The 25,745-nt window shown below is 41.7% G+C and overlaps 1 protein-coding gene across 1 annotated transcript; it reads left to right on the forward strand.

Moving 5' to 3' along the window:
* Positions 1-349: 349 nt before the first annotated feature.
* LOC108674257 lies at positions 350-25,394 on the forward strand. The gene is made up of 3 exons (XM_018162194.2): positions 350-1,140; positions 18,805-19,390; positions 19,898-25,394. Exon 3 carries the CDS (start codon positions 19,908-19,910, stop codon positions 21,366-21,368), a length of 1,461 nt encoding a protein of 486 aa, XP_018017683.1. The 5' UTR covers positions 350-1,140; positions 18,805-19,390; positions 19,898-19,907; the 3' UTR covers positions 21,369-25,394.
* Positions 25,395-25,745: the final 351 nt, after the last annotated feature.

The following is a 25,745-nucleotide window of genomic DNA, read 5'->3' on the forward strand; positions in this document are numbered from 1 at the left end:
GATGTTTTTGGCATCGCACAATGACTTGTCTTAACCAAAATGAGTACCATTCTCTTTTTTGTGTGTTCGGCGATACAGTTTTTTAAGTGAGGTTATAATTTGTACAAAATTTTATCTTGTGAAATGCTAAGTTATTACCACTTAAATGGTAATTTACCAAAGAACTACCTACTCCTCTTACAGTTTCTTTTGCTAAGTCTGCCAACACACCTTTTTCTAAGACGAAATGCCATGTAATGCAATCAATGACAAAAATTCGTATCAAGAGTTATTGATGCTTTGATTTAGCCATCTCTTATGTTATAAAAACACACTGCTAAATTAATAAATGCATCTTACATGACTGATTTATATCCTCTTGAATTTTTATTTACTCTACAAAGGGGGTTGAATATTAATTAAATCAGTGATCATATTATACTGATTATTTTGCTAATCTAGCATCCCCCGATTTATAAACATCCATAATTTTTAATTGAATCTCTTACCTAGGTGCGTATTTTTTGCTCGACTGGATAAATTAGAGTGATCATTGTTACCGATACTTCACAGATCATTTGATTTAACTAATAATTGCAGCAATCAGTTGAATTTGTTCAGCCAGTCAGCCGTTGCGGCGGGAGTGCTGGCTTATTTCCAGTTCCTTGTTCTATTCCAGCAGTTGGCCGACAGTCCACATTTGGACGTGGATAAGAGTGGTGCTGCCGTTGCCCGATCGGAGTTCACTTGCCCTTCAGGTGTTCATAAGAAGGCTCAGTAATTTTCCCATGGATTTCTCGTGTATAATTCGTAACTGGGAGTGATGTTATAAAGTTTTTACTGTGAAAAATATTTAATTACATTTATTTTGTGATCCAACGAAAATATTTTTTACTCCCTTTTGGTTGGTGTGTGAGTTGTTTCGGTTCAATACTTCTCGGTGGCCAAGTATTTGTCGACCTGTGAAGGCCTACAGCTAACAGCTTGAGTCAGATCGTTCAATTTCAAGTTATTAATCTGTGTGAATATTCTGTATGATAATAAAAGTTGGAGGTTGTGTGGAAAACGTGTTTTTTTACTTGCGTTTAACATAGAGAAACATAGATCGTCCTGCCCGTGACCTGCAGTGGCCCTGCTTGATCTGCCATGCTTCCATATTAGGTGAGAACCTTGCAGTGTGTGTCCATTGTTTTATTCGTACTTAGAATTAGTGTCTTCCAGTGCGTGCTATGAACAGATTTCAATCTAATATAGTTATTTTGATGCAATAGGAATGCATTTACTGGAGGAATACTTGGGTCGATACTATTTAAGCAGATGGTTCCCTACTAGAACTGACAAATTATTCGGGTTCAAAACTACTGAGGACTGAGACCTTACAGAAGACCGCGTCGGAGCTTAATTTTTTCTAGCTCACACACAATTGAAGAAGATTGTGCACAAGTTCGGCGATCGGCGTCGCATAAAAACCCGGACTTAGAAGTAAATCAAACATTTTAATTAAATGGGGGGTTCGTTCTGTTGTTCATCTGTTATTCTAAATAGAAATATAAATGTGAAAGTGAATAATTCATTAGTGTTTTGATAATCGATAACAATGAACACTGCTAATCGATTATAATGAGCAGAAGCCTTCAAGAAAAATAGACATTTAATAACAGCGACAGATGAATTGAGACAAGTTTCTATATACTTCTTCTGCCCTCGTTCCTCCTGTATGCATCAATTACCTCTTTGGCTTTTACCAAACATAGGCTAATCCGAATTCCGAATTGGTGAACCGATATTTGGACTGTTAAGAACACAAAGCTCGGGGGCTGCTATAGTGCTAGATTTAGTTTCGACACTATTTGATTATTATTTTTTAATTCTTTTGCCATAATTGGCCTTTGAATTTGAAACCAGCTTTTATATGTTGGTATTTTTGCGCTAACCGTAATCCATGCCTGACTTAATTACTTCCTTTATCTTAAAGTGGTTACTAACACCACTTTATCACCACTTTAAAGTTTATGGACGACGGCTAATTGCCGCCTAATCAGCTGGCGTGATGAAAATTTTAATCACTATTTGCCAATATAGTATTATAGTATTACATCCTTGATAACGAAACCTATCTATGTATGTATAAATTATTGCTTGCGTGGCTACCGAGACACGCATTTTAATTAAGTCATCATATTACTTAAACTTCACGATAATAATTCCTTATCTGTTGTTCATCTTCGAGTGCGCCGACTAAGAAAAAGTCGTTAGCGTCCTCAAGTTTAATCTTTATCTCCGATATCACAAAGCCAGTTTTTGCTCTTGTCGCCCTCAACGGTTTCCGTCCATGTGCAGCGACATTTTTGGTGTCATCCCATTTATTTTCGAGAAATTTCATTTTACTGGTTAGAAATTAATCGAATAACATGACTGGAAATCTATTTTTCAGGGACAAGCCTAATTGCATTTGATTAACTTTTCAATTTAAATGTGGATTGGAATCTTTTCTGACAAAAATTGCAGCTGCTGAAATTTAATTCGGAAAGCCAGCTGCATATAATAGCTCGCAGCTGGCGCGCATGTTTCGTTACTGAATAGAAAGAACTGACAGAAAATGTTGATTAAATCTTATTGTGAACATTGCGAGGCCCCGCATGTTTGATCAGCTGCAATGAAGGAAACGTGAGTCTGCATAGCTGCGCCATTATATTCTCATGTTGACGGAGATGTGCTGGTGCATATATAGAGAGCCGGCAATCAATTCTCGCCAGAAGCCATGGTCGGTTTATGGGAGGTGGATGGTTGGCCAGTCGTCAGGAGCTCCTGTGCCGCTTGTGATTTCTGACTTAGATATCTGGCGTGCGTCGCAGCGGCTGTAATTCTCAGCAAGGATAGGTTGTTCGCTTGAATAGTTCACTGTAGGACGCTCTGTGTATGTGGGTGACCCAAATGCTGTGTACTGGCAATCTAAGCCAACAAATCTGGCATCGTTGGGCTTTTGACTTGCATCCCTGCACTTGTAGGCGCCACAACATGAGTACTAGCATTCAACCTTGCTCTAGATATAAACTCTAAATAACGAATTTATTGCAAATATTGTTGCCAACCACCTTTCAAGGCCGACAATTGAGCCGACTATCGCTGACCAAATGTAGAAATATTGAAGAATCCTAAAGAATTTGTTCCATGAACAGTTGAAATTTACCTCGACCGATCGATCAAAATGCAGACGTACAAAATTTTTTATCGGACTAAACTTGAGTACGTCTGCCACTGTCGTCTGGACAAAGCTTCATAGCACGAGAGCAGCATTTCAAGCTGCCTTTACAGCGCAGCATTTTAGCTCATATGAGCAGTATTTTTGCGCAAATATGCCGCATTTCATCTAGTACAAGCCGCATTTACCGCGTGTATGCGCCATGTTCAGAAGCACGACCACGCGCGAGAGTGAAATACGCTGGCGCTGAGCGAGCGCGCGCATATCCATCGCCGTCGCGCACGAGCGACCCTGCGCGTGACCTGAGCTGCGATGACCGTTTTCGATGTCTTGAGACGTATACAGAACATACTTGAAATCTGTGTGTTGTCTGAAGACTGTTTGTTGTACGATCACACAGTCTGTCACTCAGTACGTTCCTGAGACCCTGCGCTCTATTACTGGATCATAGCGCTCTACTGCGGTGCAGTTACTGACGATTACGCTGGTCGAACGCTGCGGCAATGCGGGCTATAGTTGCCGCTATCAAGCGACTCGCTACGCCCGCTACTCCGGGCAGCGGCAGCCGAGGCACTCGTTTCCCTGAGATCAATAGTGCGTCTGCCCGTACTGCTGCGCTGCCGGTGCTGCTGCTCCTGTGGGGGTACATGGTGAGGGAGAGATCGTCATTGGTGGCATTACAGTCTTTGGGGGAGTAGGGGTATATACTTCAGATGTGGAGCACAGTCTTGGAGTACGGTACAGTATATGAGTTCACAGCCTAGGGGAAGAGTACAGCCATTAACGAGTCCTGCCTTGGAGGTTGCAACGTCTCGGTGGCTGTACAAAGTGTACATGTAAAGCCTTGAGGAGTACAGCCTTTGTTGGATTACAGCAGCACTTAATGACACGATAATTTTTCAACTAATTAATGAAAATTTCGAGTGCACGTTGTAAATTTATTAGAGCGGAAAAAGTTGACATGCAATTTGCTAGTGATTTTAATGTTATCTGATGGTATATACGAGTGTGTAATGAAACAGGACATTTATTCATCGCACACAATATGGCTTTTGAATGACCTACAGCCTTGGTTGAACAATTGTTGGCTACCGTGGTGGTATTGGTGGTGGTGGGTTTAGAGGCTTCATAAAAAGCACTTTGTTCCGTCATGCGGTGTAATGTATTGTTTCTTACCCACAAGCAAGTTGAACTAGAAAGTCTCATTTATTCTGATTACACCAGATCTCATTCGCAGTCGAAAACCTTTTTTATGATTGTTTTCAAAAAGAATTTTGCTTACAGCTCACTCTGCGCGTGCGAAAACCTGGGATTTGCACCCAAATTGTGGAAAGGAATGCAAGACTAAGAAATTTTGTTTCACGGCTGTTGAGATAACTGAGGTTTGGAATTTGAGCACCGCTTTAAGTAATTGGGAATGCGATTGTCGTGAAGAAACATGAAGAGAAACATTGATGAAAATGTTCGAGTCTGTTTACTCTATATATGTATATGTTCACTAGAAATCGTAGATATAAAATACCAAGCAATAGTTTATTCTATACATGTGGCTGCTTACCAGTATGTGTTAGTGTGACTGGAAAACGGCTTTATCTTTTAAATTATGTTCGTGCCATTTAGCCGAATAATGATCGAAGGATTTTCTAAAATATAATCACGGTTTGGGTCTTTGTGTAAAAATTTTTTCTCTATATATACTAGTTAAAAATATTAAGTCGTTTGGTATGTGAGACTACGAGCACATAAAACGTTGGCTCGCGAATCCTATTCGGACTTATCCTGCTGAGCGGTCAGGGCTGAATATTCTACGGTCACATGGGAGAGCCTGCACCACTGCCCACCTCCGTGTACGCTTTATACGTGCCCGTATCACGTACGGCCTACGGGTTCTCACTCTAAGGCTGTTGTATTAAATTCACCATCAGCAAATTTTTGAGAAGAGTTTTCAGAACCATTGGTATGCACTGAAGCATAGAGTAATGTGTGATACGGCATTTACGCCAATTTGTAAATGGGCACATACTCTAATACGTGATTTGGCACACACCCTAATGCATGACTTGCCACACACTCTAATGCATGATTCGGCACTCACTCTATAATGCATTACTTGACACACACGACTGTCAGTGCTTCTGTTGGATGAGGCTCATTTGTTGGCGTGTCGTGTCCTCCAGTTCCTCACCCCGTCAACCGTTCCTTCTCCTCATTTTGATTGAAGGAGACTCGATCATATGCCCCTTGGTCTCGACTGTGATGTTTCTATTAGTAACCAGCACAAGCTTTCAGATTATTAGTGAGTGTCATCCTTTATGGGATCATTAGAAACAAAAATATGCATATTTTATTAACACATTAACATTACTGCCTTAAATACTCTTGTTTCAAACCAGCAACATATCCGGCCGGCTTTTGTGGTCAAACCACAGCGCGCCTCCTCGCGGTCTCCCATTGAGAGAAAAAATCGAACTGGTTTACTGCTTTGTTCTGGATATGGACACGCAGCAGGGCCAACACAACGTCCATTTAAGTATGGACTTCAAGAAGGTTTCTTCCTTATGAAGAGATGTTTGCTTGCTGGTCGCAGTTGAGCCTAGCTCTGTGCTTTATGTATATTTTTTGCGAAAACCATGATGTCATCGCAGTTCCATGCGGTCACTGCGTTCCTACGAGTTACATGACGAACAATTTTTTGTTATATGCTCGTGATTGAGGTTGATATATGTTGAACTTGAAATGTTCATTTAAAAGTATTCAAGTAGTGAAGTATTGGAGTATGAGAGCGCTGAAGCATTCAAGTGTCAGTGGTGTGTACCTGAAAGCTAGGTTGCTGCCTGCCAATTGAAGGCTGTTAGCGCGACTCGAGTTTTTAGCGTGCATGTGGCAGGAACAATCGATTGGATGTGGTCCCCAAGTGGCATGGGTTATAACCCCTCACAATTATGGGGCCTCCCACAACGAATATTGCAGTCTTACAACTCATTGTCTCGTGATCGTTTCCGCATCCATGTTAAGGGGTGCGAGAAATTATGTGCTTTTTATTGTTCATCAAAAAGTTTTATTGTTTGTTCATTTTATTGTATTGTTAATTGTTCATCAAAGCTCATCAAAAACCATCCGAAGTTAACAGATAGTTTTAATCAAAAGGACTGAAATTGTGAATTTTTATGATGGATTTATTATAAGAAATTGAAACCGTTTCAGAGAAGTTTTTTTTTTACTTCGTAGCCGGGAATGTTACATTGTTAAAATCTAAGAATAGATATAGCATTCAATTCTTGTTTTTCCAGCGGTAACACATGTTAGCATTTCTATCAGTAGAATTGTGTTTGATCTGCACCTTTCATTAAAGTTTTAACTAAAGACCTTGCCTGGCTAAAATAAATTTTTTTAAACGATTGCCTTAATTACTGCTGTCCTCATTCCTTTCATCGTTGGCACTGCCATTAGCGGGAAGCGGCGCGGGAAATTCTGTTATGTTACAGTTTTCTCTCATACGAGTTAATTAAAAATTCACGCATCGCTTTTAAAATTCAATTTGTAATTAAAGTTACTGAAAGGCAAGGAAAATAAATGTATTTTTATTATATTACCCTGATCACCTAGTCCTAGCGGATATATAAAAGAAGTACTATACACTGAGCTTCCACGCGCGCTACTCGCTTGTTTTCTGCCGTGTAGATGACAACGATACTTTGAGAATTTCTAAAGTACTAATTTTAAAATTAAATCACTCTCAGAAATGATAAATGATTGCTGAGACTTGCTGATTTTGCTGTTACCCAACTATGAAAGAAAAGATTTTCGAGTGCTTGCGTTTCAGTCGGGAAAACAAAAGCGCTTCGCTTCAGACCCCCGTATTGCAGTACCAATCTTTTGTTAGTTCGACACCAGTTGTGCCGCGGCCATTGTTTGTATTAGGCCGAGTCGGACACTAGCAGCAGGGCAAATGCCGTTGTTTACTGCCTAGATTCCGAGTGTAGAAGAAATACCATTGCGAATCATTTTCGTGGGCTTCCTAAACCATTTCATCAAACTGGTGTGATCATTGATGTAGGTGTTTAATTAAAGATGACATTCTTACTGCATTTTTACTTTGGCATTCGAGAGTTGACCAACAATTGATAGTTGACCAATTTAATTTTGGCATTCGAGAGTTGACCAACACTTCTATTAATACCACTCCTTCAAGTGATCAATACAGAACGTTGTTTGCATTGAATTGGCCTGTAACCACAGCCTTGTTGTGCTTCGAAAGAGTGCTGCTTGCACGAACACTTTTTTGGGAAAAGGGCACATGTGGACGCAAAGTAAAGTTCTTGGGACTTATTTTCAAGATGTCCAACTGTGAGACTAAACAATCCGTGCGCGGCGCAGCTTAGACGCTCCCTAAATTGTCCCTTGTGCCTCTAAGGGTCTAAGCAGACACTTATTTCAAGTGTCTGAGCCGATGGGTTACAGACACTGAGCTGCAATTCTCTTACTGGGTACTGCTCACAACCTCACCCTCTTTTTCGGGTACTGTGAAGCCAGTGTAGCTGCACCAGTCGTATGGTGGCGTACTGTGAAGTCAGTGTAGCTGCACTAGTGAAGTCAACGTTCGTACGACATTTTTCTCACATTGCCGAGTTTGCATCACGCTGCCATGGCACATACTCACCTCAGTGATGCGGGTACTGCCTTCACCTACACTGCTCAATATCTCGCTGCTTATACCTCATGCTCTTTATTTTATACCTTATGCACTTTACCTTTATATGTTATACCTTATGCACTGTACTTAGGTTGCTCGCACGCCACACATTGGCTACAAGCGCCGTCATGACACGTGCTTGATAGGGCTGTGAGTGATTCCTAGCCTGTACGGATGACCCCAATACAACAATATTGTGCGTTGTGAAATTGCGACGGCATGATTAAACTGAAATTAATTTTTCTCTCGAGTTAACACTCATATGAGAAAACGTGATCTCCCTGCTGCTGCTGCTGCTGCTGCTGCTCAGAAATGCGTGGTGCTGTGTGGTGTTATGTTGTGTTCGGGCTGGTTTCGACACTGCCCTGCTATACTGAAATGGGTCATGTTGAGACGGAGGCAGAGCCCGACTGAGACCATGACAGTTTCGAGACCAAGACCGTGCCGTGCTGAGACTACGATTGTGTCGAGATCAAGACAATGTCGTGCTGAGATTATGAGTGTTGAGACCGAGACAGCACTATGAGGAGACCATGATAGTGTCGAATCCCGGACTGGGTCGTGCTGAGACTATGAGTGTCGAGACCAAGACCGTGCCGTGCTAAGACCGTGAGTGTCAAGACCAAGACAGTCACATGATGAGACTATGGCAGGGTCGAAACTAAGACCGTGCCGTGATGAGACTATGAGTGTCGAGACCAAGACAGTACAATGATAAGACTGGATAGTGTCGAGACCAAAACAGTAGTTACCATGATAAGACTGTGATAGTGTCGAGACCAAGACTGTGCCGTGCTAAGACCACGAGTGTTAAGACAAATACCGTGCTATGCTTAGACCACGAGTGTTCAGACCACGACCGTGCCGTGCTGAGACCATGAGTGTAGAGACCAAGACCGCCCCGTACTGAGACCATGAGCGTCGAGACCAAGACCGTGCCGTGCTGAGGCCATGAGTGGCGAGACCAAGACCGTGCCGTGCTGAGGCCATGAGTGTCGAGACCAAGACCGTGCCGCGCTGAGACCATGAATGTCGAGACCAAGACCGTGCCGTGCTGAGACCATGAGTGTCGAGACCAAAACCGTGCCGTGCTGAGACCATGAGTGTCGAGACCAAGACCGTGCCGTGCTGGCTGAGATACGATGGTGTCGAGATCAAGAGTGTCGTGCTGAGATTTTGAGTGTTGAGATCGAGACAGCATTATGAGGAGACTATGATAGTGTCGAGACCAAGACCGCACCGTACTGAGACCATGAATGTCGAGACCAAAACCGTGCCGCGCTGAGACCATGAATGTCGAGACCAAGACCGTGCCGTGCTGAGACCATGAGTGTAGAGACCAAGACCGCCCCGTACTGAGACCATGAGCGTCGAGACCAAGACCGTACTGTGCTGAGACCATGAGTGGCGAGACCAAGACCGTGCCGTGCTGAGACCACGAGTGTCGAGACCAAAACCGTGCCGTGCTGAGACCATGAGTGGCGAGACCAAGACCGCCCCGTACTGAGACCATGAGTGTCGAGACCAAGACCGCCCCGTGCTGAGACCATGAGTGTCGAGACCAGGACCGTGCTGCATGAGACCTTTTCACCCGAGTAGTGCTGATAGTGCCGCACGTGTCTTGTGTTGTTGTCACGACTCGCCTGCCCTTGTGGCCGTCGAGAGGGAACTCAACGCCGGTGGCCTCCAATTTAGAACCTAAGTCGACTTGCAGCGCTGTTTTAGTTTCCAAAATTATTCCATTTAAATGTGAATTTCTTATCAAAATTCATGGCTTTTGTATTTGAATGAACTTGGGTTGCGCGATCCTCGTTATGACTTCTATTGCGTGTCAGCAATTTACAGTCGGCTAATAATGGCGAAAACATTAAACGGTGCAGCCTTTAACCCGCAGATCGATTAAGCAAGAAGGCGGAGTGCGTTGAAGTAAACAACTTGAAGAACCTGCTGAATCAAACGTATAATTTGAGCAATCAAATGCTGGTTGGCTTTTCGAGAAACGGGCGTTGAACTTTCCGTATTTATTCGTTAACTATATTTTGTTGGAATCCTTTTTATGCGCTACAGTACTTTTGTAACCGAATAATATTGAAGCTAGTAATCAAATGATGAAGACACAGGAGATAATTATGCAGGTACTGTAGAATCCTTTATATGCGCACTAGTACATTTGTAGCCGAATAATATAGAAGCCAATAATCAGATGATGAAGATACAGAAGATAATTATGCAGGTACTGTAAATAATGTTATACTGCACATGCAGCACGTGGCGAGGCAGACCAGCTGCCTGGCAGACGCTTGCTACATTCACACGTTGCTACGGCTACAGCAGCATTGAGTCGGTCTTGTTCATCTATCTACTTTAAAAGTAGCTTGATAAAGTTACTCATAGTTAATGATTGTATTCAAGTGATTCGACTTCGTTATATTTGGCCGTGGTGTTGGTTTGATTATTTATGAATTCGACTAGATTAGTTTTTAATTTATAGGAAACAGACGCGAAATTTTCTGAAATGACGCATCACATTTTAAGAGTTTTGCCTCTTTCGTCAAAGGAGTCTCAGATGAATATCAATTTGCATTTTTTTGTATGCATTGTCCAAATCTCGCTCCGTGAAATCCGTCTGTATAAATCCTTACGGAAAAATCCTTATTCTAGCTGGTCGCTTTTTTTATTTCTACGTTGATTACAATTACAACCAAACGCTAGCAAACGCTGGCTGTGTTGCTGACGCAGTGCTGTTAGGATGATTTTGTGTGAAAAAAAACACAGCGTATAATGCGTTAAATATGGCTGGCCGGCATTAATTCTGCTGCAATATTGCCGTAAGTATATACGTGTGTAATGTCAGCCTGCGTGGGAGAGCGAGGAGCTGTTCTTATGCAGCATGTGGAGACTGAAGCCTCATATGAAGACCTTGTCTTGAATATGAACAAGAATAGCACTCATGGCCGTGAGTTGCCTATATATCTGTCATTCTTCGTGGCTCCGTCATGAATGCTTATGCTTATCACTCAATTTTGTTCTAGAGAAATGTTTTTTAACAATTATAAATAGTATGTAAGTAAGTATAAAAGGAAGCCTCTCTTTTGCTGCATCTAATAAATATTTTTTCCCCATCAAGTCGCAAATAATTTTTCAGTCTTTTCATCGCAAATCAATTTGTATTAATAAAAATTTATTCCTACACGTGCATGATGCAAGTTCATGCAACATTACGTTATCATCATACTTTAGATAAATACTTCAAAATATTCATATACCCACCACATTTTTTTCGGATCATTTTTTTAGAGGCTGGAATTCTTTGAGTCTTTGGCATCCCTCGCCATTTTATGCCATGATATTTTTAAGACTTGTAATTTTTTTTCTTGCTTGTGAGACAGTCGGGCCTGAGGGCAATCGTGGCCGTGCATGCGGTGTGGCGCGTGTTACGTCTTCTCGTACGATGAATGAAAAATGGATTGTATTACTGCAATGTGTAGTAATGTATACAATTTTAATAACACACGTTATTCAGGACTTAGCGCTGTTGTCACTGATGCAAATCCGCGCGTACGCAAAACTATTATTATATTTTAAATTTTAATTTCCATTGCCAGATGTCTAGTTGGAACTTCGTAACCCAATTGCCCGCGAAATGAGCCAAGTCGCTAATGGAACCCTAAGTGTCTTTTAAAACTGCCTATTGATCGTACTTGCAATAGAATATGTAGTGCATTTTTCATATTGCGCTCGTGCCAAACAGATAATTTCACAACGAAGTCTGGTCTAAACTAGGTTTGTGACAAACTTCGGTCCTACTGCAACTGTTATTCGACGTGTAATTTGCAATAGGTAGTACTTGATAAAAATGAAATGTCACTGAACATGAAAAGCCTTCTCTGTGGCTGTTCTTCTTTCATTGAGCCTCATTCAGTTCTTGCCGTGCATCATGCAAGAGTCTCATGCTGTTTACCCCGACTAGGCCTCTCGCCTTTTGCCGTGCACGGTAATGTATGTGAGGGCCTCCTGTCTTTTGATATGCAGCGTGCGAGGGCCTCTCAATTCTTATGCCGTGGCCTCTCTTCTTATCCCGTGCACCGCGCGAGGGCCTCTCTTCTTTTGCCCTGCAGCGCGCAATGAGGGCCTCTCTTATTAGCCCTGCAGCGCGCGAGGGCCTCTCTTCTTTAGCCCTGTAGCGCGCGAGGGCCTCTCTTCTTTTGCCCTGCAGCGCGCGAGGGCCTCTCTTCTTTTGCCCTGCAGCGCGCGAGGGCCTCTCTTCTTTTGCCCTGCAGCGCCCAAGGGCCTCTCTTCTTTTGCCCTGCAGCGCGCAATGAGGGCCTCTCTTATTAGCCCTGCAGCGCGCGAGGGCCTCTCTTCTTTAGTCCTGTAGCGCGCGAGGGTCTCTCTCCTTTTCCCGTGCACCGCTCGAGGGCCTCTCTTCTTATCCCGTGCACCGCTCGAGGGCCTCTCTTCTTATCCCGTGCACCGCTCGAGGGCCTCTCGCTTTTTACCGTTCAGCGTACCAAGGCCTCTCGTCTTCTGAAGTGCACCGTATAAGAGGGCCTCGATCTCGCCTCCATCATCAGACTGGGTGGACATTCTTACTATATGCGTCAATATTTTGCACAAGCTTCGGGCGGGCCAATTAAAGTTAAGAATTCTTCTTTTTAATTATCGCATTCATTCGAATATTTTTTGAAGATTCGGAATGTCTGAGTGACGTCAGACGAGGAAGGCCACATTTTTTTATACAGGTCCCTGATCTTCTTTGTGCGGGCCTCAATATTTCCCGTCGTATCTGCAGTGTTTTTTCTCTTGCTAAAGCCCTCAAGATGAGGGAAACAATTACCTCAAGGGGAAATAGCGTTATATTTTCACGGCGCGCCGAATGAGGCGTGGAGGGTAATACAAGTTACCATAAGTTGCTCCTTATACCATAAGTTACTTAGTCGTGTTAATTTACAGATCCTGTTATGGGTATTCATCTTCAACAAGCGACGGACATTTTTCTTTGGTTGTAACCAGACCCACGTACAGCTGGTGTTGGTATTCTGTACACCTGGCGAGCGGTAGCGCGTTACAAGTTTCCTGTCTCGCGTTTTATGTGCCATCTGTCAAGGAAGCTTCGCGAGAAATATAAAAAAAAGTGCACCAGCATAGAGTTGGAATTTTGTTTTGATCATTATCGCAATGGAAAAACATGTATTATATCTTCGAAAAAGTTCCAATAACACTGTTTCAACTATAATCGAAAGACGCAGTGGCTAGCGTCTCTATATAACTCATTATTATACAAAACTTCTCTTCAACTTCGCTTCTTCTTGTTTGTTTGTTTGTCTGCTACAAATCTTATAATCGATATTTAACACACTTATACCTCTCCAATCGATCTGAAATTTTGCACACTTGCTTAAAGTTGGAGACAATGCATGAATCAATCGAGAGAATAAGTAATTTTTTAAATTAAAAAAAAATCTTTAATATAAAAAATAAAAAAATAATTTTGTCTGCTACAAATCTTTTAATCGGTACCTATTTAACACACTTCTACCTGTCCAATCTATCTGAAATTTTGCACACTTGCGTATAGTTGGAGACAATGCACGAATCAAATGACATAAGTAATTTTGAAAATTAGAAATTTTTCTAAACATTAAAAAAATTAAAATAAATTTTTTTAATATTTGAAAATAAAATTTGAAATTCATTGTACATGTGTGACATCACTGTCACTGTATTCTTTAGAAGTGTTGTCACTTGTCATCATGAAGTAATTTTTAAACGCATATTATTGACGTTACTGCTTCACAAATTATAAATTTGAGTTGTTGTTCTCTTAATCTTAGCCTGATTTATTATTACTAAGAACAAAGCATTTATCTGCGAAATATATTCTCTTGTGTTCTATCCGCTCCTGAAAACAATCAACTTGCGTACTTTCTCAGCCAACTTACCGTGCTCACTGCTCAATGTGAAGTATGCAATAACAATGATACAAAAATAAAATGGAATTATTGATTACTTTTAATATGAACAATTCAAAAAATGTCTTGTGGTTCTGCTTCATAAAATGTTGAGATGATGAAACAAATTCATTCACAGTTGAACGAAAAAAATCAAGTGACGCTTTTCATTTGCTCTTGGAAAATTTATTTACTTGTATTGAAAAAATATGGGCACCGGTGATTCTTGTAAAAATTATGAAATAAACTCGTCCCTAAAATTCTCACTCAATAGGTACTTGAGATAACGAGCTGTGCAGTGAGCAGCCAGCACCTGGTTGACATGAATTTCGGTGGATGTCGGCAACGGTGAAAGTGTCTTCGTAATGATGGTCTTCCTTTACCCGCCTAGCTGATGGCGTGGAAGTCACGTGGCTCCCATTTGCCCAACCCAGTCCATGCGGTTGACGCCTTACAAACTAGGACGAAATCGTGAGATCCAAATCGATGCAACTCGCTACTAGAATCCGGATCGACCTCACAATTTTGGGTAACGTGAGATGCATATCGGATGAGGTGAAGTATCCTATTGTGAAGAAAGACCTGATCAGACTGTATCATTGCGTGGAGCGAGACTTCTGCTAGACCGAGTGATGTATCGTTTTTAAGGAAGATCTATACCTTCTAGAAAGATTGACGCTAATGTTGTGAATTGAGACGCTGGCATACCGCTTGATGTATCTTATTGTAACCAGACAACGGAATACATCCTGTTGTAAAGTGAGGTGCTAACCTGACCAAGTGATCGCTCCTGAAAAGCGAGAAGCTGCTCTGACCAGATGATGTATTCTATTGTAAAGTGAGATTCTGGCAGTCCGAGTGATGTATTCTGTTGTGAACGTCTCATTTTTGTTGCCAGCAATAACTTGAAACTCGTCATATTGCGCTACCACAGATCTCAGCAAAACATCTTTTATTCACAGCGAATAGACTTTGGCTTCTTGTGGACTTTGTTCCGGAAGTTTGATATTTTTGCTGCGCTTTGTGAGCAGTTCTGCTGACACTGAAGTTTGATGGAATCGTTCCACGTGCGATTTGAAGTGACTAACTTAAATTGAAGTGATTCAGTTTATTTTGCATGAAAGGGTAATCCGAGTAGAATATATGTTTTGTTAGCAGCTATACTGGCTACTTGCATTAAATTTATAAGCAGGTTTATGTAAGACATTAGCTGAAGCTGTCGACTATGCTTTCTGATTTAAATGATATTCCATGCAAAAATGTCTTGAAATGTCATCTGAAATAAAAAAGCTATCGTGTCTTCTTTTTAGTGCATTTTCTCATTTATGGAAAAAATGCACTATTGTGCTCGCCATGTCCGTCTGTCCGTCCGTCCGTGACCTCAAGTTTTCGTCGACGAGAAAATGCGCTCTCTGTCACTCACTGTAGTGGGTACTGAGTTATATTTTTTTAAATGTACAACTTGTTTACAGTTAAGACAAATCGTGGTCAGTGAACCGAATCTGTGATCGTATATGGTAAAAATAAATTAATTGAATGCCGGGTACCCACAATCGAATCGTATTTTATTGTAAGGAGCGTTACCTTTTATGGAGTCTCCTCATAAGTTTAACTTCTATTTAGCATTTTGTTAGTAAGTTTATATTTAAAATTTCTTTGATAAAAAATAATCATTTTGCCTCCAACAAATAGAAGCTGTGAAGATAACGAGTCTTATTCAAGTAAATGTCTCCTAGCATTAACCATATTAGTTAAAAGAAAGGTAAAGTTAATCGATAAATATGAATTATTATTGTTTATATAAATATTATTTAGTTATTTACTCCTCTTATCAATAAGTGATTAGATTAACTTCATTAATTTTCTTTGTTACTGCAAATGCCTTCTTGAAGTCGAAGATTAATACCGTCCTTATATTTTATGTATATTAATACAGGTCATCACTGCCATCTCCTTCTACAAGCGACACATTATGACTCGCACTAGACATTTGTTTGAAAAAACAAAAACAACGCCCATTACTGAAAAATGGCTGAGGCAAAATTGTTTGTGTAAGTTCCACCAAGTGAAATGAGAGAACGATTGATTTTTCGTGTTGCACTGGTATGAGTATTGAAAATTCACGGCTTAGGGTTGATTCATTATTACCTTGTAAAGTGACGAGTGAAACGTTCACCCATGAAATCTTACACGCTTTTAATTTATTTTCAAGTTTTATCCCCTTAATCTACTAACAAAATTTCAAGTTCGGAAAATTATTTCTCCTTGACACGTTTTCAACAGACTATTATGCTTGTTATGAAATCTTGAACCGATGAAAATTTTTCTTTGAGAACGGAACCGGTGAAGTCGGTGAGAATTTTTCGCATCGATCTCGCCAAACTCCGCAGCAGTGCAGTTCACTCGCTGAGCTGTGCGCACATATATGCCCATCACGCGTCCCAGGATCGCTGGGGTGATGCTGACATGCCTGCCCGTTCGACCCCGCAGGCGCGACGTGGGCACGAGCTCTGGGTCAGGCATGTTCACCCGAGGCTGGTGCTCCAGTTGCGTTTATTATTAAAGGCTAGGATTGGATCGATGCGCCTGCCAACTCTCCACCTGAACTCGGCGCTCTTAATATCACACTCGTCGTCTACCTAATTCATCACACGTTGCCTGCCCATCTCAACACGCTCTATTTGCCCAGATCGTCACTCTCTCTCTTTCTCCTAATCATCATGCTCTTTGCAAGCTCAATTTATCACTGTCGTCTAGCTACATTTTCTTTCTCACGTCAGGTGAGGTTCTAAACCTCAAAACCGCAACGGTTTATATTTTCTGATATTTGTTCATTCGAGACAATGCTCCCTTCCATTGAATAACATGTCGAGCATTTGAGGCTTGTGACCAAATTGAGGTTTAGAGGCTGACGCCACGCAAAGATATACATTACCATGCATTGTGTGCCTACTGACGCGTTTCTCGGTGAACCTAACACTTAATAAATGTTACCGACTTGCTTATAGCGCTACAACAGCTCGCGTGGTGCCTTAGTCAACTTTCCACGCCTACAAATAACAGTGTTACTGACACAAATCGGCATCAATATACGCAACCTTTCGAGTTATACGGGAAAACGAATCCTGCTGAAAAATTCCTATTCTCAGTTTATCGAAAACTTCTGCTTGAACATGAGCGATCATTCCTATGTTGATATGGTTGAATGTATTTTTGCGGCGACATTTTGCAGGATGACAACCAAAACTGCCTCAACCTCGATAACAGCGGCTTCTGCTGCAATATTGTGCATCGTAGAATCTGGCGACCTAAACCGTTCATTCGATGGTGTTTACCCAGAAAATTGTATTCGATGGAGGTCTCTCGTTTGCTTTTGAGCAATGCGGTTCGATCAGATACGTTCTGACGGTGTTTTCTCTCAAATACGCTTAAACGATGAGAATCAGTCATAGACGTTTCTGTCTGCCGATTTGTTACTTACAGAAACGAGCCGATGAGGAAACATAAGCTTCTTTGCGATATTAAATTCTTTAGGTGCCTTGCGATTGTTTGACAGAAACGGGACGATGAGCAAACAAAACCTTCTCAAACCAAACATTAAAGCCTTAGCGACATCTTGACCTGTATGACTCAGTCTTCTATACGAGCTATCACAGCTGCGCACAGTGCACAACCGAGCTTGACCGGTCGAGGTCATGAGGGCACCAAGACCTTCATAACATCGAGGTGCTAGGGCACGGCGGCTCTTCTGGCAACATGGATTCCCTTGGCGAAGCGATCCTTAAGTTACCTTGCCGCTACTCGGCGTACGATTTGGATAGATTGCAAACAAATTCGTATTTCATATACGCGTATTATGATATTCCAGTCTGACCCGCACGTATAATACAAGCTTCCCATTCATCCTAATGTTAATGCTACCTGGCATACATGCCGCCGGAGCCGCTTCCTTCTGATGCTATTCCTTCCTGATCCGCACAGCATGAAAGAGTCAAAATGTCTTCTGTACCCGTGTGCCCCAGAAGTTTCTACCTGTTAATGCTATTCTTACCTGAACGGCATGACACACGAATCACCGATCCTAAAGCTATTGCTACCTGACCAGACGTTGTTACCAGTTAATGTTATTCCTACCGACCCGTCGTCTGGACCTCGTCGGGTGAAGGAACTGCAGCGTCGCAGCTGCTCGAGGCGCCACGAGATGCCGCCGCTTCGGCCGCAAATTCTGCAAATTTTTTTCACCGTCTGGCTGTGTCGTAACTCCTTCCTGTCTCCCCTTCCTCTATCTCTACCTTTATCCTCCCAGTCCAGCCCACTCCTCCCCCACCGGTGGGAGGTCTAAACCACGAGCAGGCCTGACAAACAGCCGTAGCAGGAGCTTAACCCCCCTCACCCTCTGATTTCATGGTTAATGGATCACATTTTTCAATCAAATGAAAAAAATCCGACTCGGTCTTTGTTTCGATTTATTGACGAATTGCATATTTTGCTCATGGCAATCAGCGTAGTGCGCAGGCGTTGCTAGGCGCATAGGGGCAGCGTAAACATCAGGAGTTACGCAAGCGCGACCTCCTTGTCGCATTATATACGCGCTTGCAAGCTGCCCGACGGCGCCTTGATGGTCTCGCCCGATTCTGCACGGTTATACCTGCCCCTACCCTACTCCTATTCTCGTTCTCTTCTCTTTGATCTTCTCCTCATGTCAGTCGTAAATTCTTTCCTTCTCTTTCACTTGGCTTCCATTTCTTCTTTGCACTCCCCCTCTGCAGCTTCGCTATTTCTGCCCCCAACATCTGCTGTTCTTCTGACGCGCGTGCTGCTGGTAAAAGTTGTATTGCTGCGGAACATGTGCATGAATAAAATTGTCTCCTTTGCAGCATTTATTTGTTTCTTTCTTTGCCGCGTTGCAGACACAACATTAATATGTTTGTTTGCTACCATGCAGCTATTTCACTAATTTTCTATTTGTTTCTGTGCAGACTCGTCTCCCCTGATAATGAGGAGGATAACATCACTCCAGGATCCCCTCACCCCAACAAACATCGCAACCCTCGACCGCAACGCCTCCCCTTTTTGCCCCTTCTTCCCTCGCACTGTCAGCCACCTCCTCTCAGGGGCTGACGTGTGTATCCACCTGGGCTATTCTTAGCACGAATCCCATCAGTCTCTTTAATCCCCATCGTTAACGCGTTACTCTTTCTTTCCCGCGTCTTTGTACCAACCGTTTTTTCCCCAATAATTGTTATAGCAAACGTGGAGTATCGTGAGTCCGAGGCAGTACTTGACGTGCCAATTCCTGACATGTGGTTTGTAAAGCTCACGTTGCGCCGAATGACTTTACTCCTGGATTGGTTCTTGTCGACTTAATTTAGCGACCCCATAATGACCGGGTCAAAAGAGGTTTTTGAAATTATTAAATTTTAAATTTTCAAATTATTACATTGAATTGAATTATCGTCCACGTCACCACATATTTGCTAAGTCGCCACTCCCTTGCAATCCCTCTTCTCTCTTCACTTCCCCTCACTATGAGGGTTGGTCTCATCAAAGCTCAAGTGAACGCAGGTCAGTTGGATTACAAGCTTATTTCCAAACAAACATTTGTGAAGTTTTTGCTCGACAGAAATTCTTAGTTGTTTTTTTTTCAATTGTTTACATTTACAAACAATTAAACATATATATTCCGATTGGCTGTCAAAAATGTGTTGTTCATTATTCGTACAATACTTTTCCTTTCTTATAGTTCTTTCAAGTTGCCTCTAATATTATGGCGTTTTTAAGTCGACATTTCGCCTACATCAATGTTGCTATTTTTCTGTGCAATTTTCTACTGCACATTATTGCCGAGGTTTTCTCCAGTCACTGTATGAATCACGAATGACAACTGTCAGCCCTCATTATACGAAGTAGAATCTACCAAATTGAATTATCTGCAAAGGTGTGGTATTATTAATGAAATTGTTGGATCCAATTTTTGTATGCTCATCATTCCTCTCTGTTGTATCTCCATATCATACGAATTCATGTTTTCAATTGAAAATGAATTGACGTTCTGGGTTCGGTGCTTTTCAGGCTCGCAAGAATGTCACTAATGCTCGGAGGCCACTCCTGGTGGGGGCCTGGAGGAACAGGAGGAGGCGGCAGCTCCGGCAAAAGCGCCGTGCAGCTCCTCCAGGAGAGCAAATCACAGTACGTCAAGAGTGACCAGGTACTTGGGTCATCCCAGCGTCCTGCAAGGCCTGACCGTTTCCACATTTCTTCTAATCCAAACATCTTCCTCCATGCGTCCGCACATACGCTCCATGCGACGCGGCTCTCGCCAGATCCTCTTCGTCGGTTACCGGCCCCTGAAGAGGCCAAAGCTGTGTCACCTCCAAAAACCATAGCAACTCTCACGCCCTCCGCTCTAGCGGAACATACCAATAAGAGCTTCTCGGCAGCGCCGGTACGAATACAACGTGGGGCTCCTCGACCGCGAGCTAAAACGCAACCCATCAGTGACCCGTTTTTGCGGGGTGGTGACCTTCGACGATCCCTTTCCCATGGTCCTGCAGACCGAGGGGTAACAGGGGGCGAAGATATTCAAATGAAACTCAGGAAACTTTTGGACGTGGGATCCAAGGAGAAACTTTGCCAAGAATCGCTTTTTACCGATAAAGTAAGTCCTTTAACAAAGACCGAAGTCACTTGTGGCACAGGCACATTCAGGGCCGAGCCCGCTAAAGTCACTGTCCACAAATCCTTGCCCGACTTATGGCGAACATCCGTGTCGACTGTGGACAGTGAATCGGACGTGGATGGCGCTTTGCCGGACAAAAGAAGACCGTCATGCCCCAGTGCCATCTCAATAAATAAAGAAGCCATTTTAAATACGAAGTTTAAATCCAATGTTCCTGCTCAACCCCCTCCAGTTCCTCCCAGAAAGTTTCGTGATGTAATCAGACCCTTACCAAAGCTTCCAAAGGAACCTCCCGAAGTCCCAAAAAGGCCGACAGTCCGAATTTCACCTCCCCAAATCCCTCCTAGATTACGGCCGACATCAGGTGCTGAAATTAAAAAAGCAGACGGAGTCTTGGCGCCTTCTGCCGAAGGAAATGGACGCCGATCATCGGACAGTGACGTTTCTGTTGCAGGAGGAAGCGATGAAATGCGGCGTCGCCCGATCCTTCGGTCCAAATCGGATATCACTCACGAAAGGTGCGTTTTTGGAGGGAAGGACGAGGTGGATGGTAGCCCCCTGCCTAGTTTAAGCGGAGAGGATTTGGAAGAATTTTTTGAAAGCATGGGTATGGATGAAGACACTTTCGCGGAAATCATGAAGCCTCAAGAAGCCTCCCCGACGGAATATTTTGACGAAAAATCGTCTGAAGATTCAATACCGCATCGTTGTAGCTCAGACGACGAAGGACAGCCGCAACCCGCCATCATCAGGCCCGGGGAGCCTTCCATCATTGAGAAAAATGCTAGGATAATCAAATGGCTTTTTACCTGTCAGAGAGCGCAGGGAAGTCTTGCTCAACGACCTACGACGAAATCATCTTAAATGATATCTACGACAGTCTTTCTTACCTGCTACTTTTCTTCTTTATGAAGATGCATGTGTAGTCTTTCTTCGTGTACTCTGTCGATATTTTAAAATATATGTTCCTTTTGGTCTCTCTGCTTTAAAATTCGTTTCTTAATTTTAAGAATCTGTTGCTTATCATAAGTTATGTTATTAAAGTGAGGAGATGAAATGTTGGAAGTGATCAAGCTCGCATCGTTTCATGTTGAGGTTTGCAGTCATTAGAGAATATATAACGATTGTCGTATGTTGTTACGTAACGTTCAATGATGGCTGATCACTCATTGACACTCCTATCCTTGTTAGTTGAACGTACTAATTTTACGAATACATCTCAGCCTAAATTGCCATTTATGTGTATATTTTTGCGTAGTTTTCGCCCTCTGTTGGCAATGAAAAATATGCTGGTCTAAATAGTATATTAGTATGAAGCCTGGCCATTTTTAATTATAAATTTTTACTTGCCTCCTGCTGCTGAGTTTAAGATGAAGAGGCGACCCTAGAATCAACGAACGTTTTTGGCATTGATCAGCACGACACTTGAGACTGACTTGCAAATTTCAGGAACTGCGACTCGAATTGCGCATCCAAAGATAATCATTTAAAGGTTCATACGGGTTTCCTGGCGTATTTTGTTTCTGAATCCACTGTGTTTGTGAAGTAATGATGATTTTAAAATGTAGATGTGCTAATAATTTCTTCAGGATTAGTGATTTTTATTTGCCCCTTGAAATTCGTTAATTAAATGCCTCGGGCACGGATCTGCTGAATTGATCGGTTCAAACATAATATTATATTTTGTCGATTTGAAAAATAGATTAATCAATTTCGTAGCTATGCGCACAAGTTTGACGCTGGATTGGTGCAGTTTATGTTCGTTTTTAATACGCTGAGGATATAGTTGATTTTAATCCACTTGAGCTAGTGCACGCTCATTTACAAGAACTTATGAGCAATTTTCCTCTCAGTTCTACGACGAGTCTCAATCTTTGCAGTTTCAGGGAGTTTTTCTCGTTTCAGTCATAAATTTACAGAAACGTAAATCACTATGTGTCATTTAATATTTATTCACTTACAGGAACTCTACGCACCTCTCTTCATAGAACGTTATGTCTTACAGCTAGTGCATGCCTGCACAGAAAATACGGTATACGTATTATTTCCCGAGCGCACTTCTCACGCAGTCCCCCGCGTATAGGCAACGTAGTGAGCAGTCGAGTGAGTATATTCGTAGTGTCTGTAGCTTGTTACATTTGGCCCCCAGTGGCTGGAACTAAAGAGTAGTTTTCTTTAAAGCCAAAGAGTGAAGAAGATGGGTTAAATTTAGTGTAAATTTGGGAAAATGGTTAATTTTGGTTTAAAAATACATTGAATTGAAACGGGTATTTTAATTTAGCTCCAGGAGCATCCGATTGAACTTCCCTCCACGTTTCATAACCGTATCTGCATACTAAATTTGTAGCCGAATCAATTTAATAACTTCGTCTCATAACCAGCTTTCTAATGCTACTCGTTCAATCGAGTGTACCGTACACGAAAGAGTAATGCCATTTCTTTGAAGTATTATTTCCTTGGGTACTATAATGTGAGCCGTCAAAACACGAATGGTCTATGGGAAAATTGACGCTCAAGCGAACTGTATCGGTTGAATTAATTCTTCGGTTGTTGTTGTTCAAGGACTATTATAAATATACCCAACATAATTGTTGAGCACTTTCACTCTATTCTCGTCGCACTCAGTTCCTAATGAACCCTATAGAAATGCACGATGTTAAAAGTGTCAAAGTTTGTTCGCGTATAAATGGTTTTCATTACTTTTAGACGCACCAGTGCAGGCTATAGATAGGTACCTTTATCTATAGAGGCCGCTAGCCTGGAGCGGCTTGAGTAAAGGTGATCAAGATAAACTTGAACGACCGAGTTCAGTTTGCAGGAGCGCATTGTGATTACCGCCCCTTGTTTTGGGGTCGTCCGAGTCCCTATCAGCGTAAACCAGAAGCAGGATGTGCCACTTCCTCTGGTCTTATTTAAAAGCCTGGTGAGCTAACGCAGTTTTTGGGCTAGTAAATTAGGCTTTAAAATTAGAGGAAACTGCGGCTAGTGTGTCCAGTCTTGCGGCCTCGCGTGTGCTGTTGCTGCTGCTCTGACATGTCCAGTGGAGCGCGTGGATCAATTGGACACGTTCCAAACTCGTCGTGGACAATAATATGTCATTTGGCTGATATTGTTACAGAACGAAGTTTCATTGTTACGGATTGTTGATTATTTATGGTGGCGCTCTATCCGAGGAAACGGATTTTAATGGAAAATATATGCCTTTGCTAAAGGCCAAGAATTATGGATTATATAAAGTGAACGAAAAAGTTTGAGCATAATTTAGGTTTGAAGAAATAAAATTTTTAAGATACCGTTGCATTTTTCCCGATAAGCTCTTTTATCTTTATTAGCTGGAATATTCATTGCACCGCGGCGTGCCCTGGGGCCAGAACCACGTACCAGTGTTAATTTAATATTTTTCAGGAGGTGCGTGTATCGACACTATCACTGTACACGCATTGACAGTTGCTTATATTATGACATCGCGTTCTTCGCCAGCTCATGAATTAATCTCTGCTGCAACGTATTTTTAAAATTTATTTTAGCCTGCATTTATTTAAAGTATTTTTTGCATTTGTTTGCATTTCTTAGTAAAATTCATACTACATGCCACCTCTCCATGATAATTAGGTATTCGTTATTGAGGCTCAGAGAAGGGCTCTAATTACTTACTGTGTAGCGCTAGTCCTAGAGTTTAGTAGCGTTAAGGTCTTTGTGTATTTTAGTTAATTTTCCCAGTGATTTTATAGATATTCACGTTATTGCTGTTCGTTTTTAAAAGGTTTAGCAATAAATTGTCAGAATATTATGGTCGATTTATTATTGAAATGCTAGTGGCAGAGTCTTGGAACAAGCTTGGAGTGTTATAGGTTTTTTTTATATAATAACCTTTTTGTGCATAAGGAAAGGGTGACGCAGCTCCTGCCCAGTTGTGTATCAAAATTACATAGTTCAATTAAGGTTTCATTGAATTGCTCCATGAAATAGGTTTGTGCTTTTCTGAATTATCTGAATTATTAATTTCATTTCTGTGAATCTCTCAATTCAAATTAGTGTTTGTTTGTTTTTTTTTTGCCTTAAGACTCGTATTCTAAAAAGGAATTTCTTGCATAAAAAGCGACATCTACTTTGTACTTTTTTTTAATTTTCCTTTGATTTTTATGTTGATGGTTCAGCCCTGCGATCTACAAACATTCTTTTCAAGTGAAAATGTTTCTGAGCATCGATTTCTTCCAGTCACCATTGTGCACTTCAATTGTTATGTCTCGCCTTTATTGATGTTTTTATATTCTTGATAATGTCTGTTTTTATTGCAAACTGTGTGCTTGTAAGAATATCTGACCATTGATGTATATCTCCCTATTCCGACCTTGGTGAAATTTTTCAACGTGTCCGCTTGCATTATAGTCACTGCACCCAACGGGTTGACAAAAATTTTTTTATTTTATTCATTTACCAATCTGATCTTATTGGGTCGTAAACTTGCGTTATATTTTATTTTATGTTCAGCCAGATCTGTCATTACAGTCGTATATTTCCAACCACTATCAACTGTTAAATCAATTGAATTACAAAGAGCGTCCTAGACAGTGAGAACCGTTGATGTACCATTTGGGAGAACGTGGTTCCTTTTTGGTTCGATGTAGAACCTAAATAAACCAGTCATTGTTATTAGAGATGAGTATTGAGTGTAAATCGTTTGTTGTCGAGATCGCTGGATATCGTTTAATCGAATGAGAAAGTCAAGTTAAGAGTATTTTGATGTTGTTTGGCTTTAGGAAGACTCGACAGGAGTTGAACTAGTGTTTGAGCTTTATAAACTAGCGTAGAATCGGTTGATTCTGTATCGATGTTATCTCGTGTGGTGTTCGTGTCTTTATACTTCATATTACAATTGAGAACATTAAGTAATTTTCTTTTACTTATCCACCACTGATCTGTAACGGATCGTTCATTGCGTTGTAGCTCGTATTCCGCTGCTCAAAAAGTATTGCATTCAGAAGCGTGTATTTTTCTATGTCAAAGCGTCAGAGTATATCCGCTGACTTTATGTGGAGTGACGCAGGAATTATTATTCTGAATATGAAGGAGCGCATGGTACTCTGACCAAATTGATTTAGATTTGGGGCGTAGTGACTCTTATAGCACATACAATAAAGGCCTTTGTGACGATCTGATTCTTCGTTCGTTTCATATTGGTGAAAGAGTTATAAGGAAAGTAACGTCAGAGATGAGAGATAGTCCGTGGCAAGGGTGAGG

The sequence above is a fragment of the Hyalella azteca genome, unplaced genomic scaffold (assembly GCF_000764305.2).
Source record: "Hyalella azteca isolate HAZT.00-mixed unplaced genomic scaffold, Hazt_2.0.2 contig5320, whole genome shotgun sequence".
Taxonomy (NCBI): Eukaryota; Metazoa; Arthropoda; class Malacostraca; order Amphipoda; family Hyalellidae; genus Hyalella; species Hyalella azteca.

Excerpts from the sequence above, each read along its gene's own strand:
- LOC108674257 (XM_018162194.2), top strand. The coding sequence starts at position 19,908 with ATGTCACTAATGCTCGGAGGCCACTCCTGGTGGGGGCCTGGAGGAACA.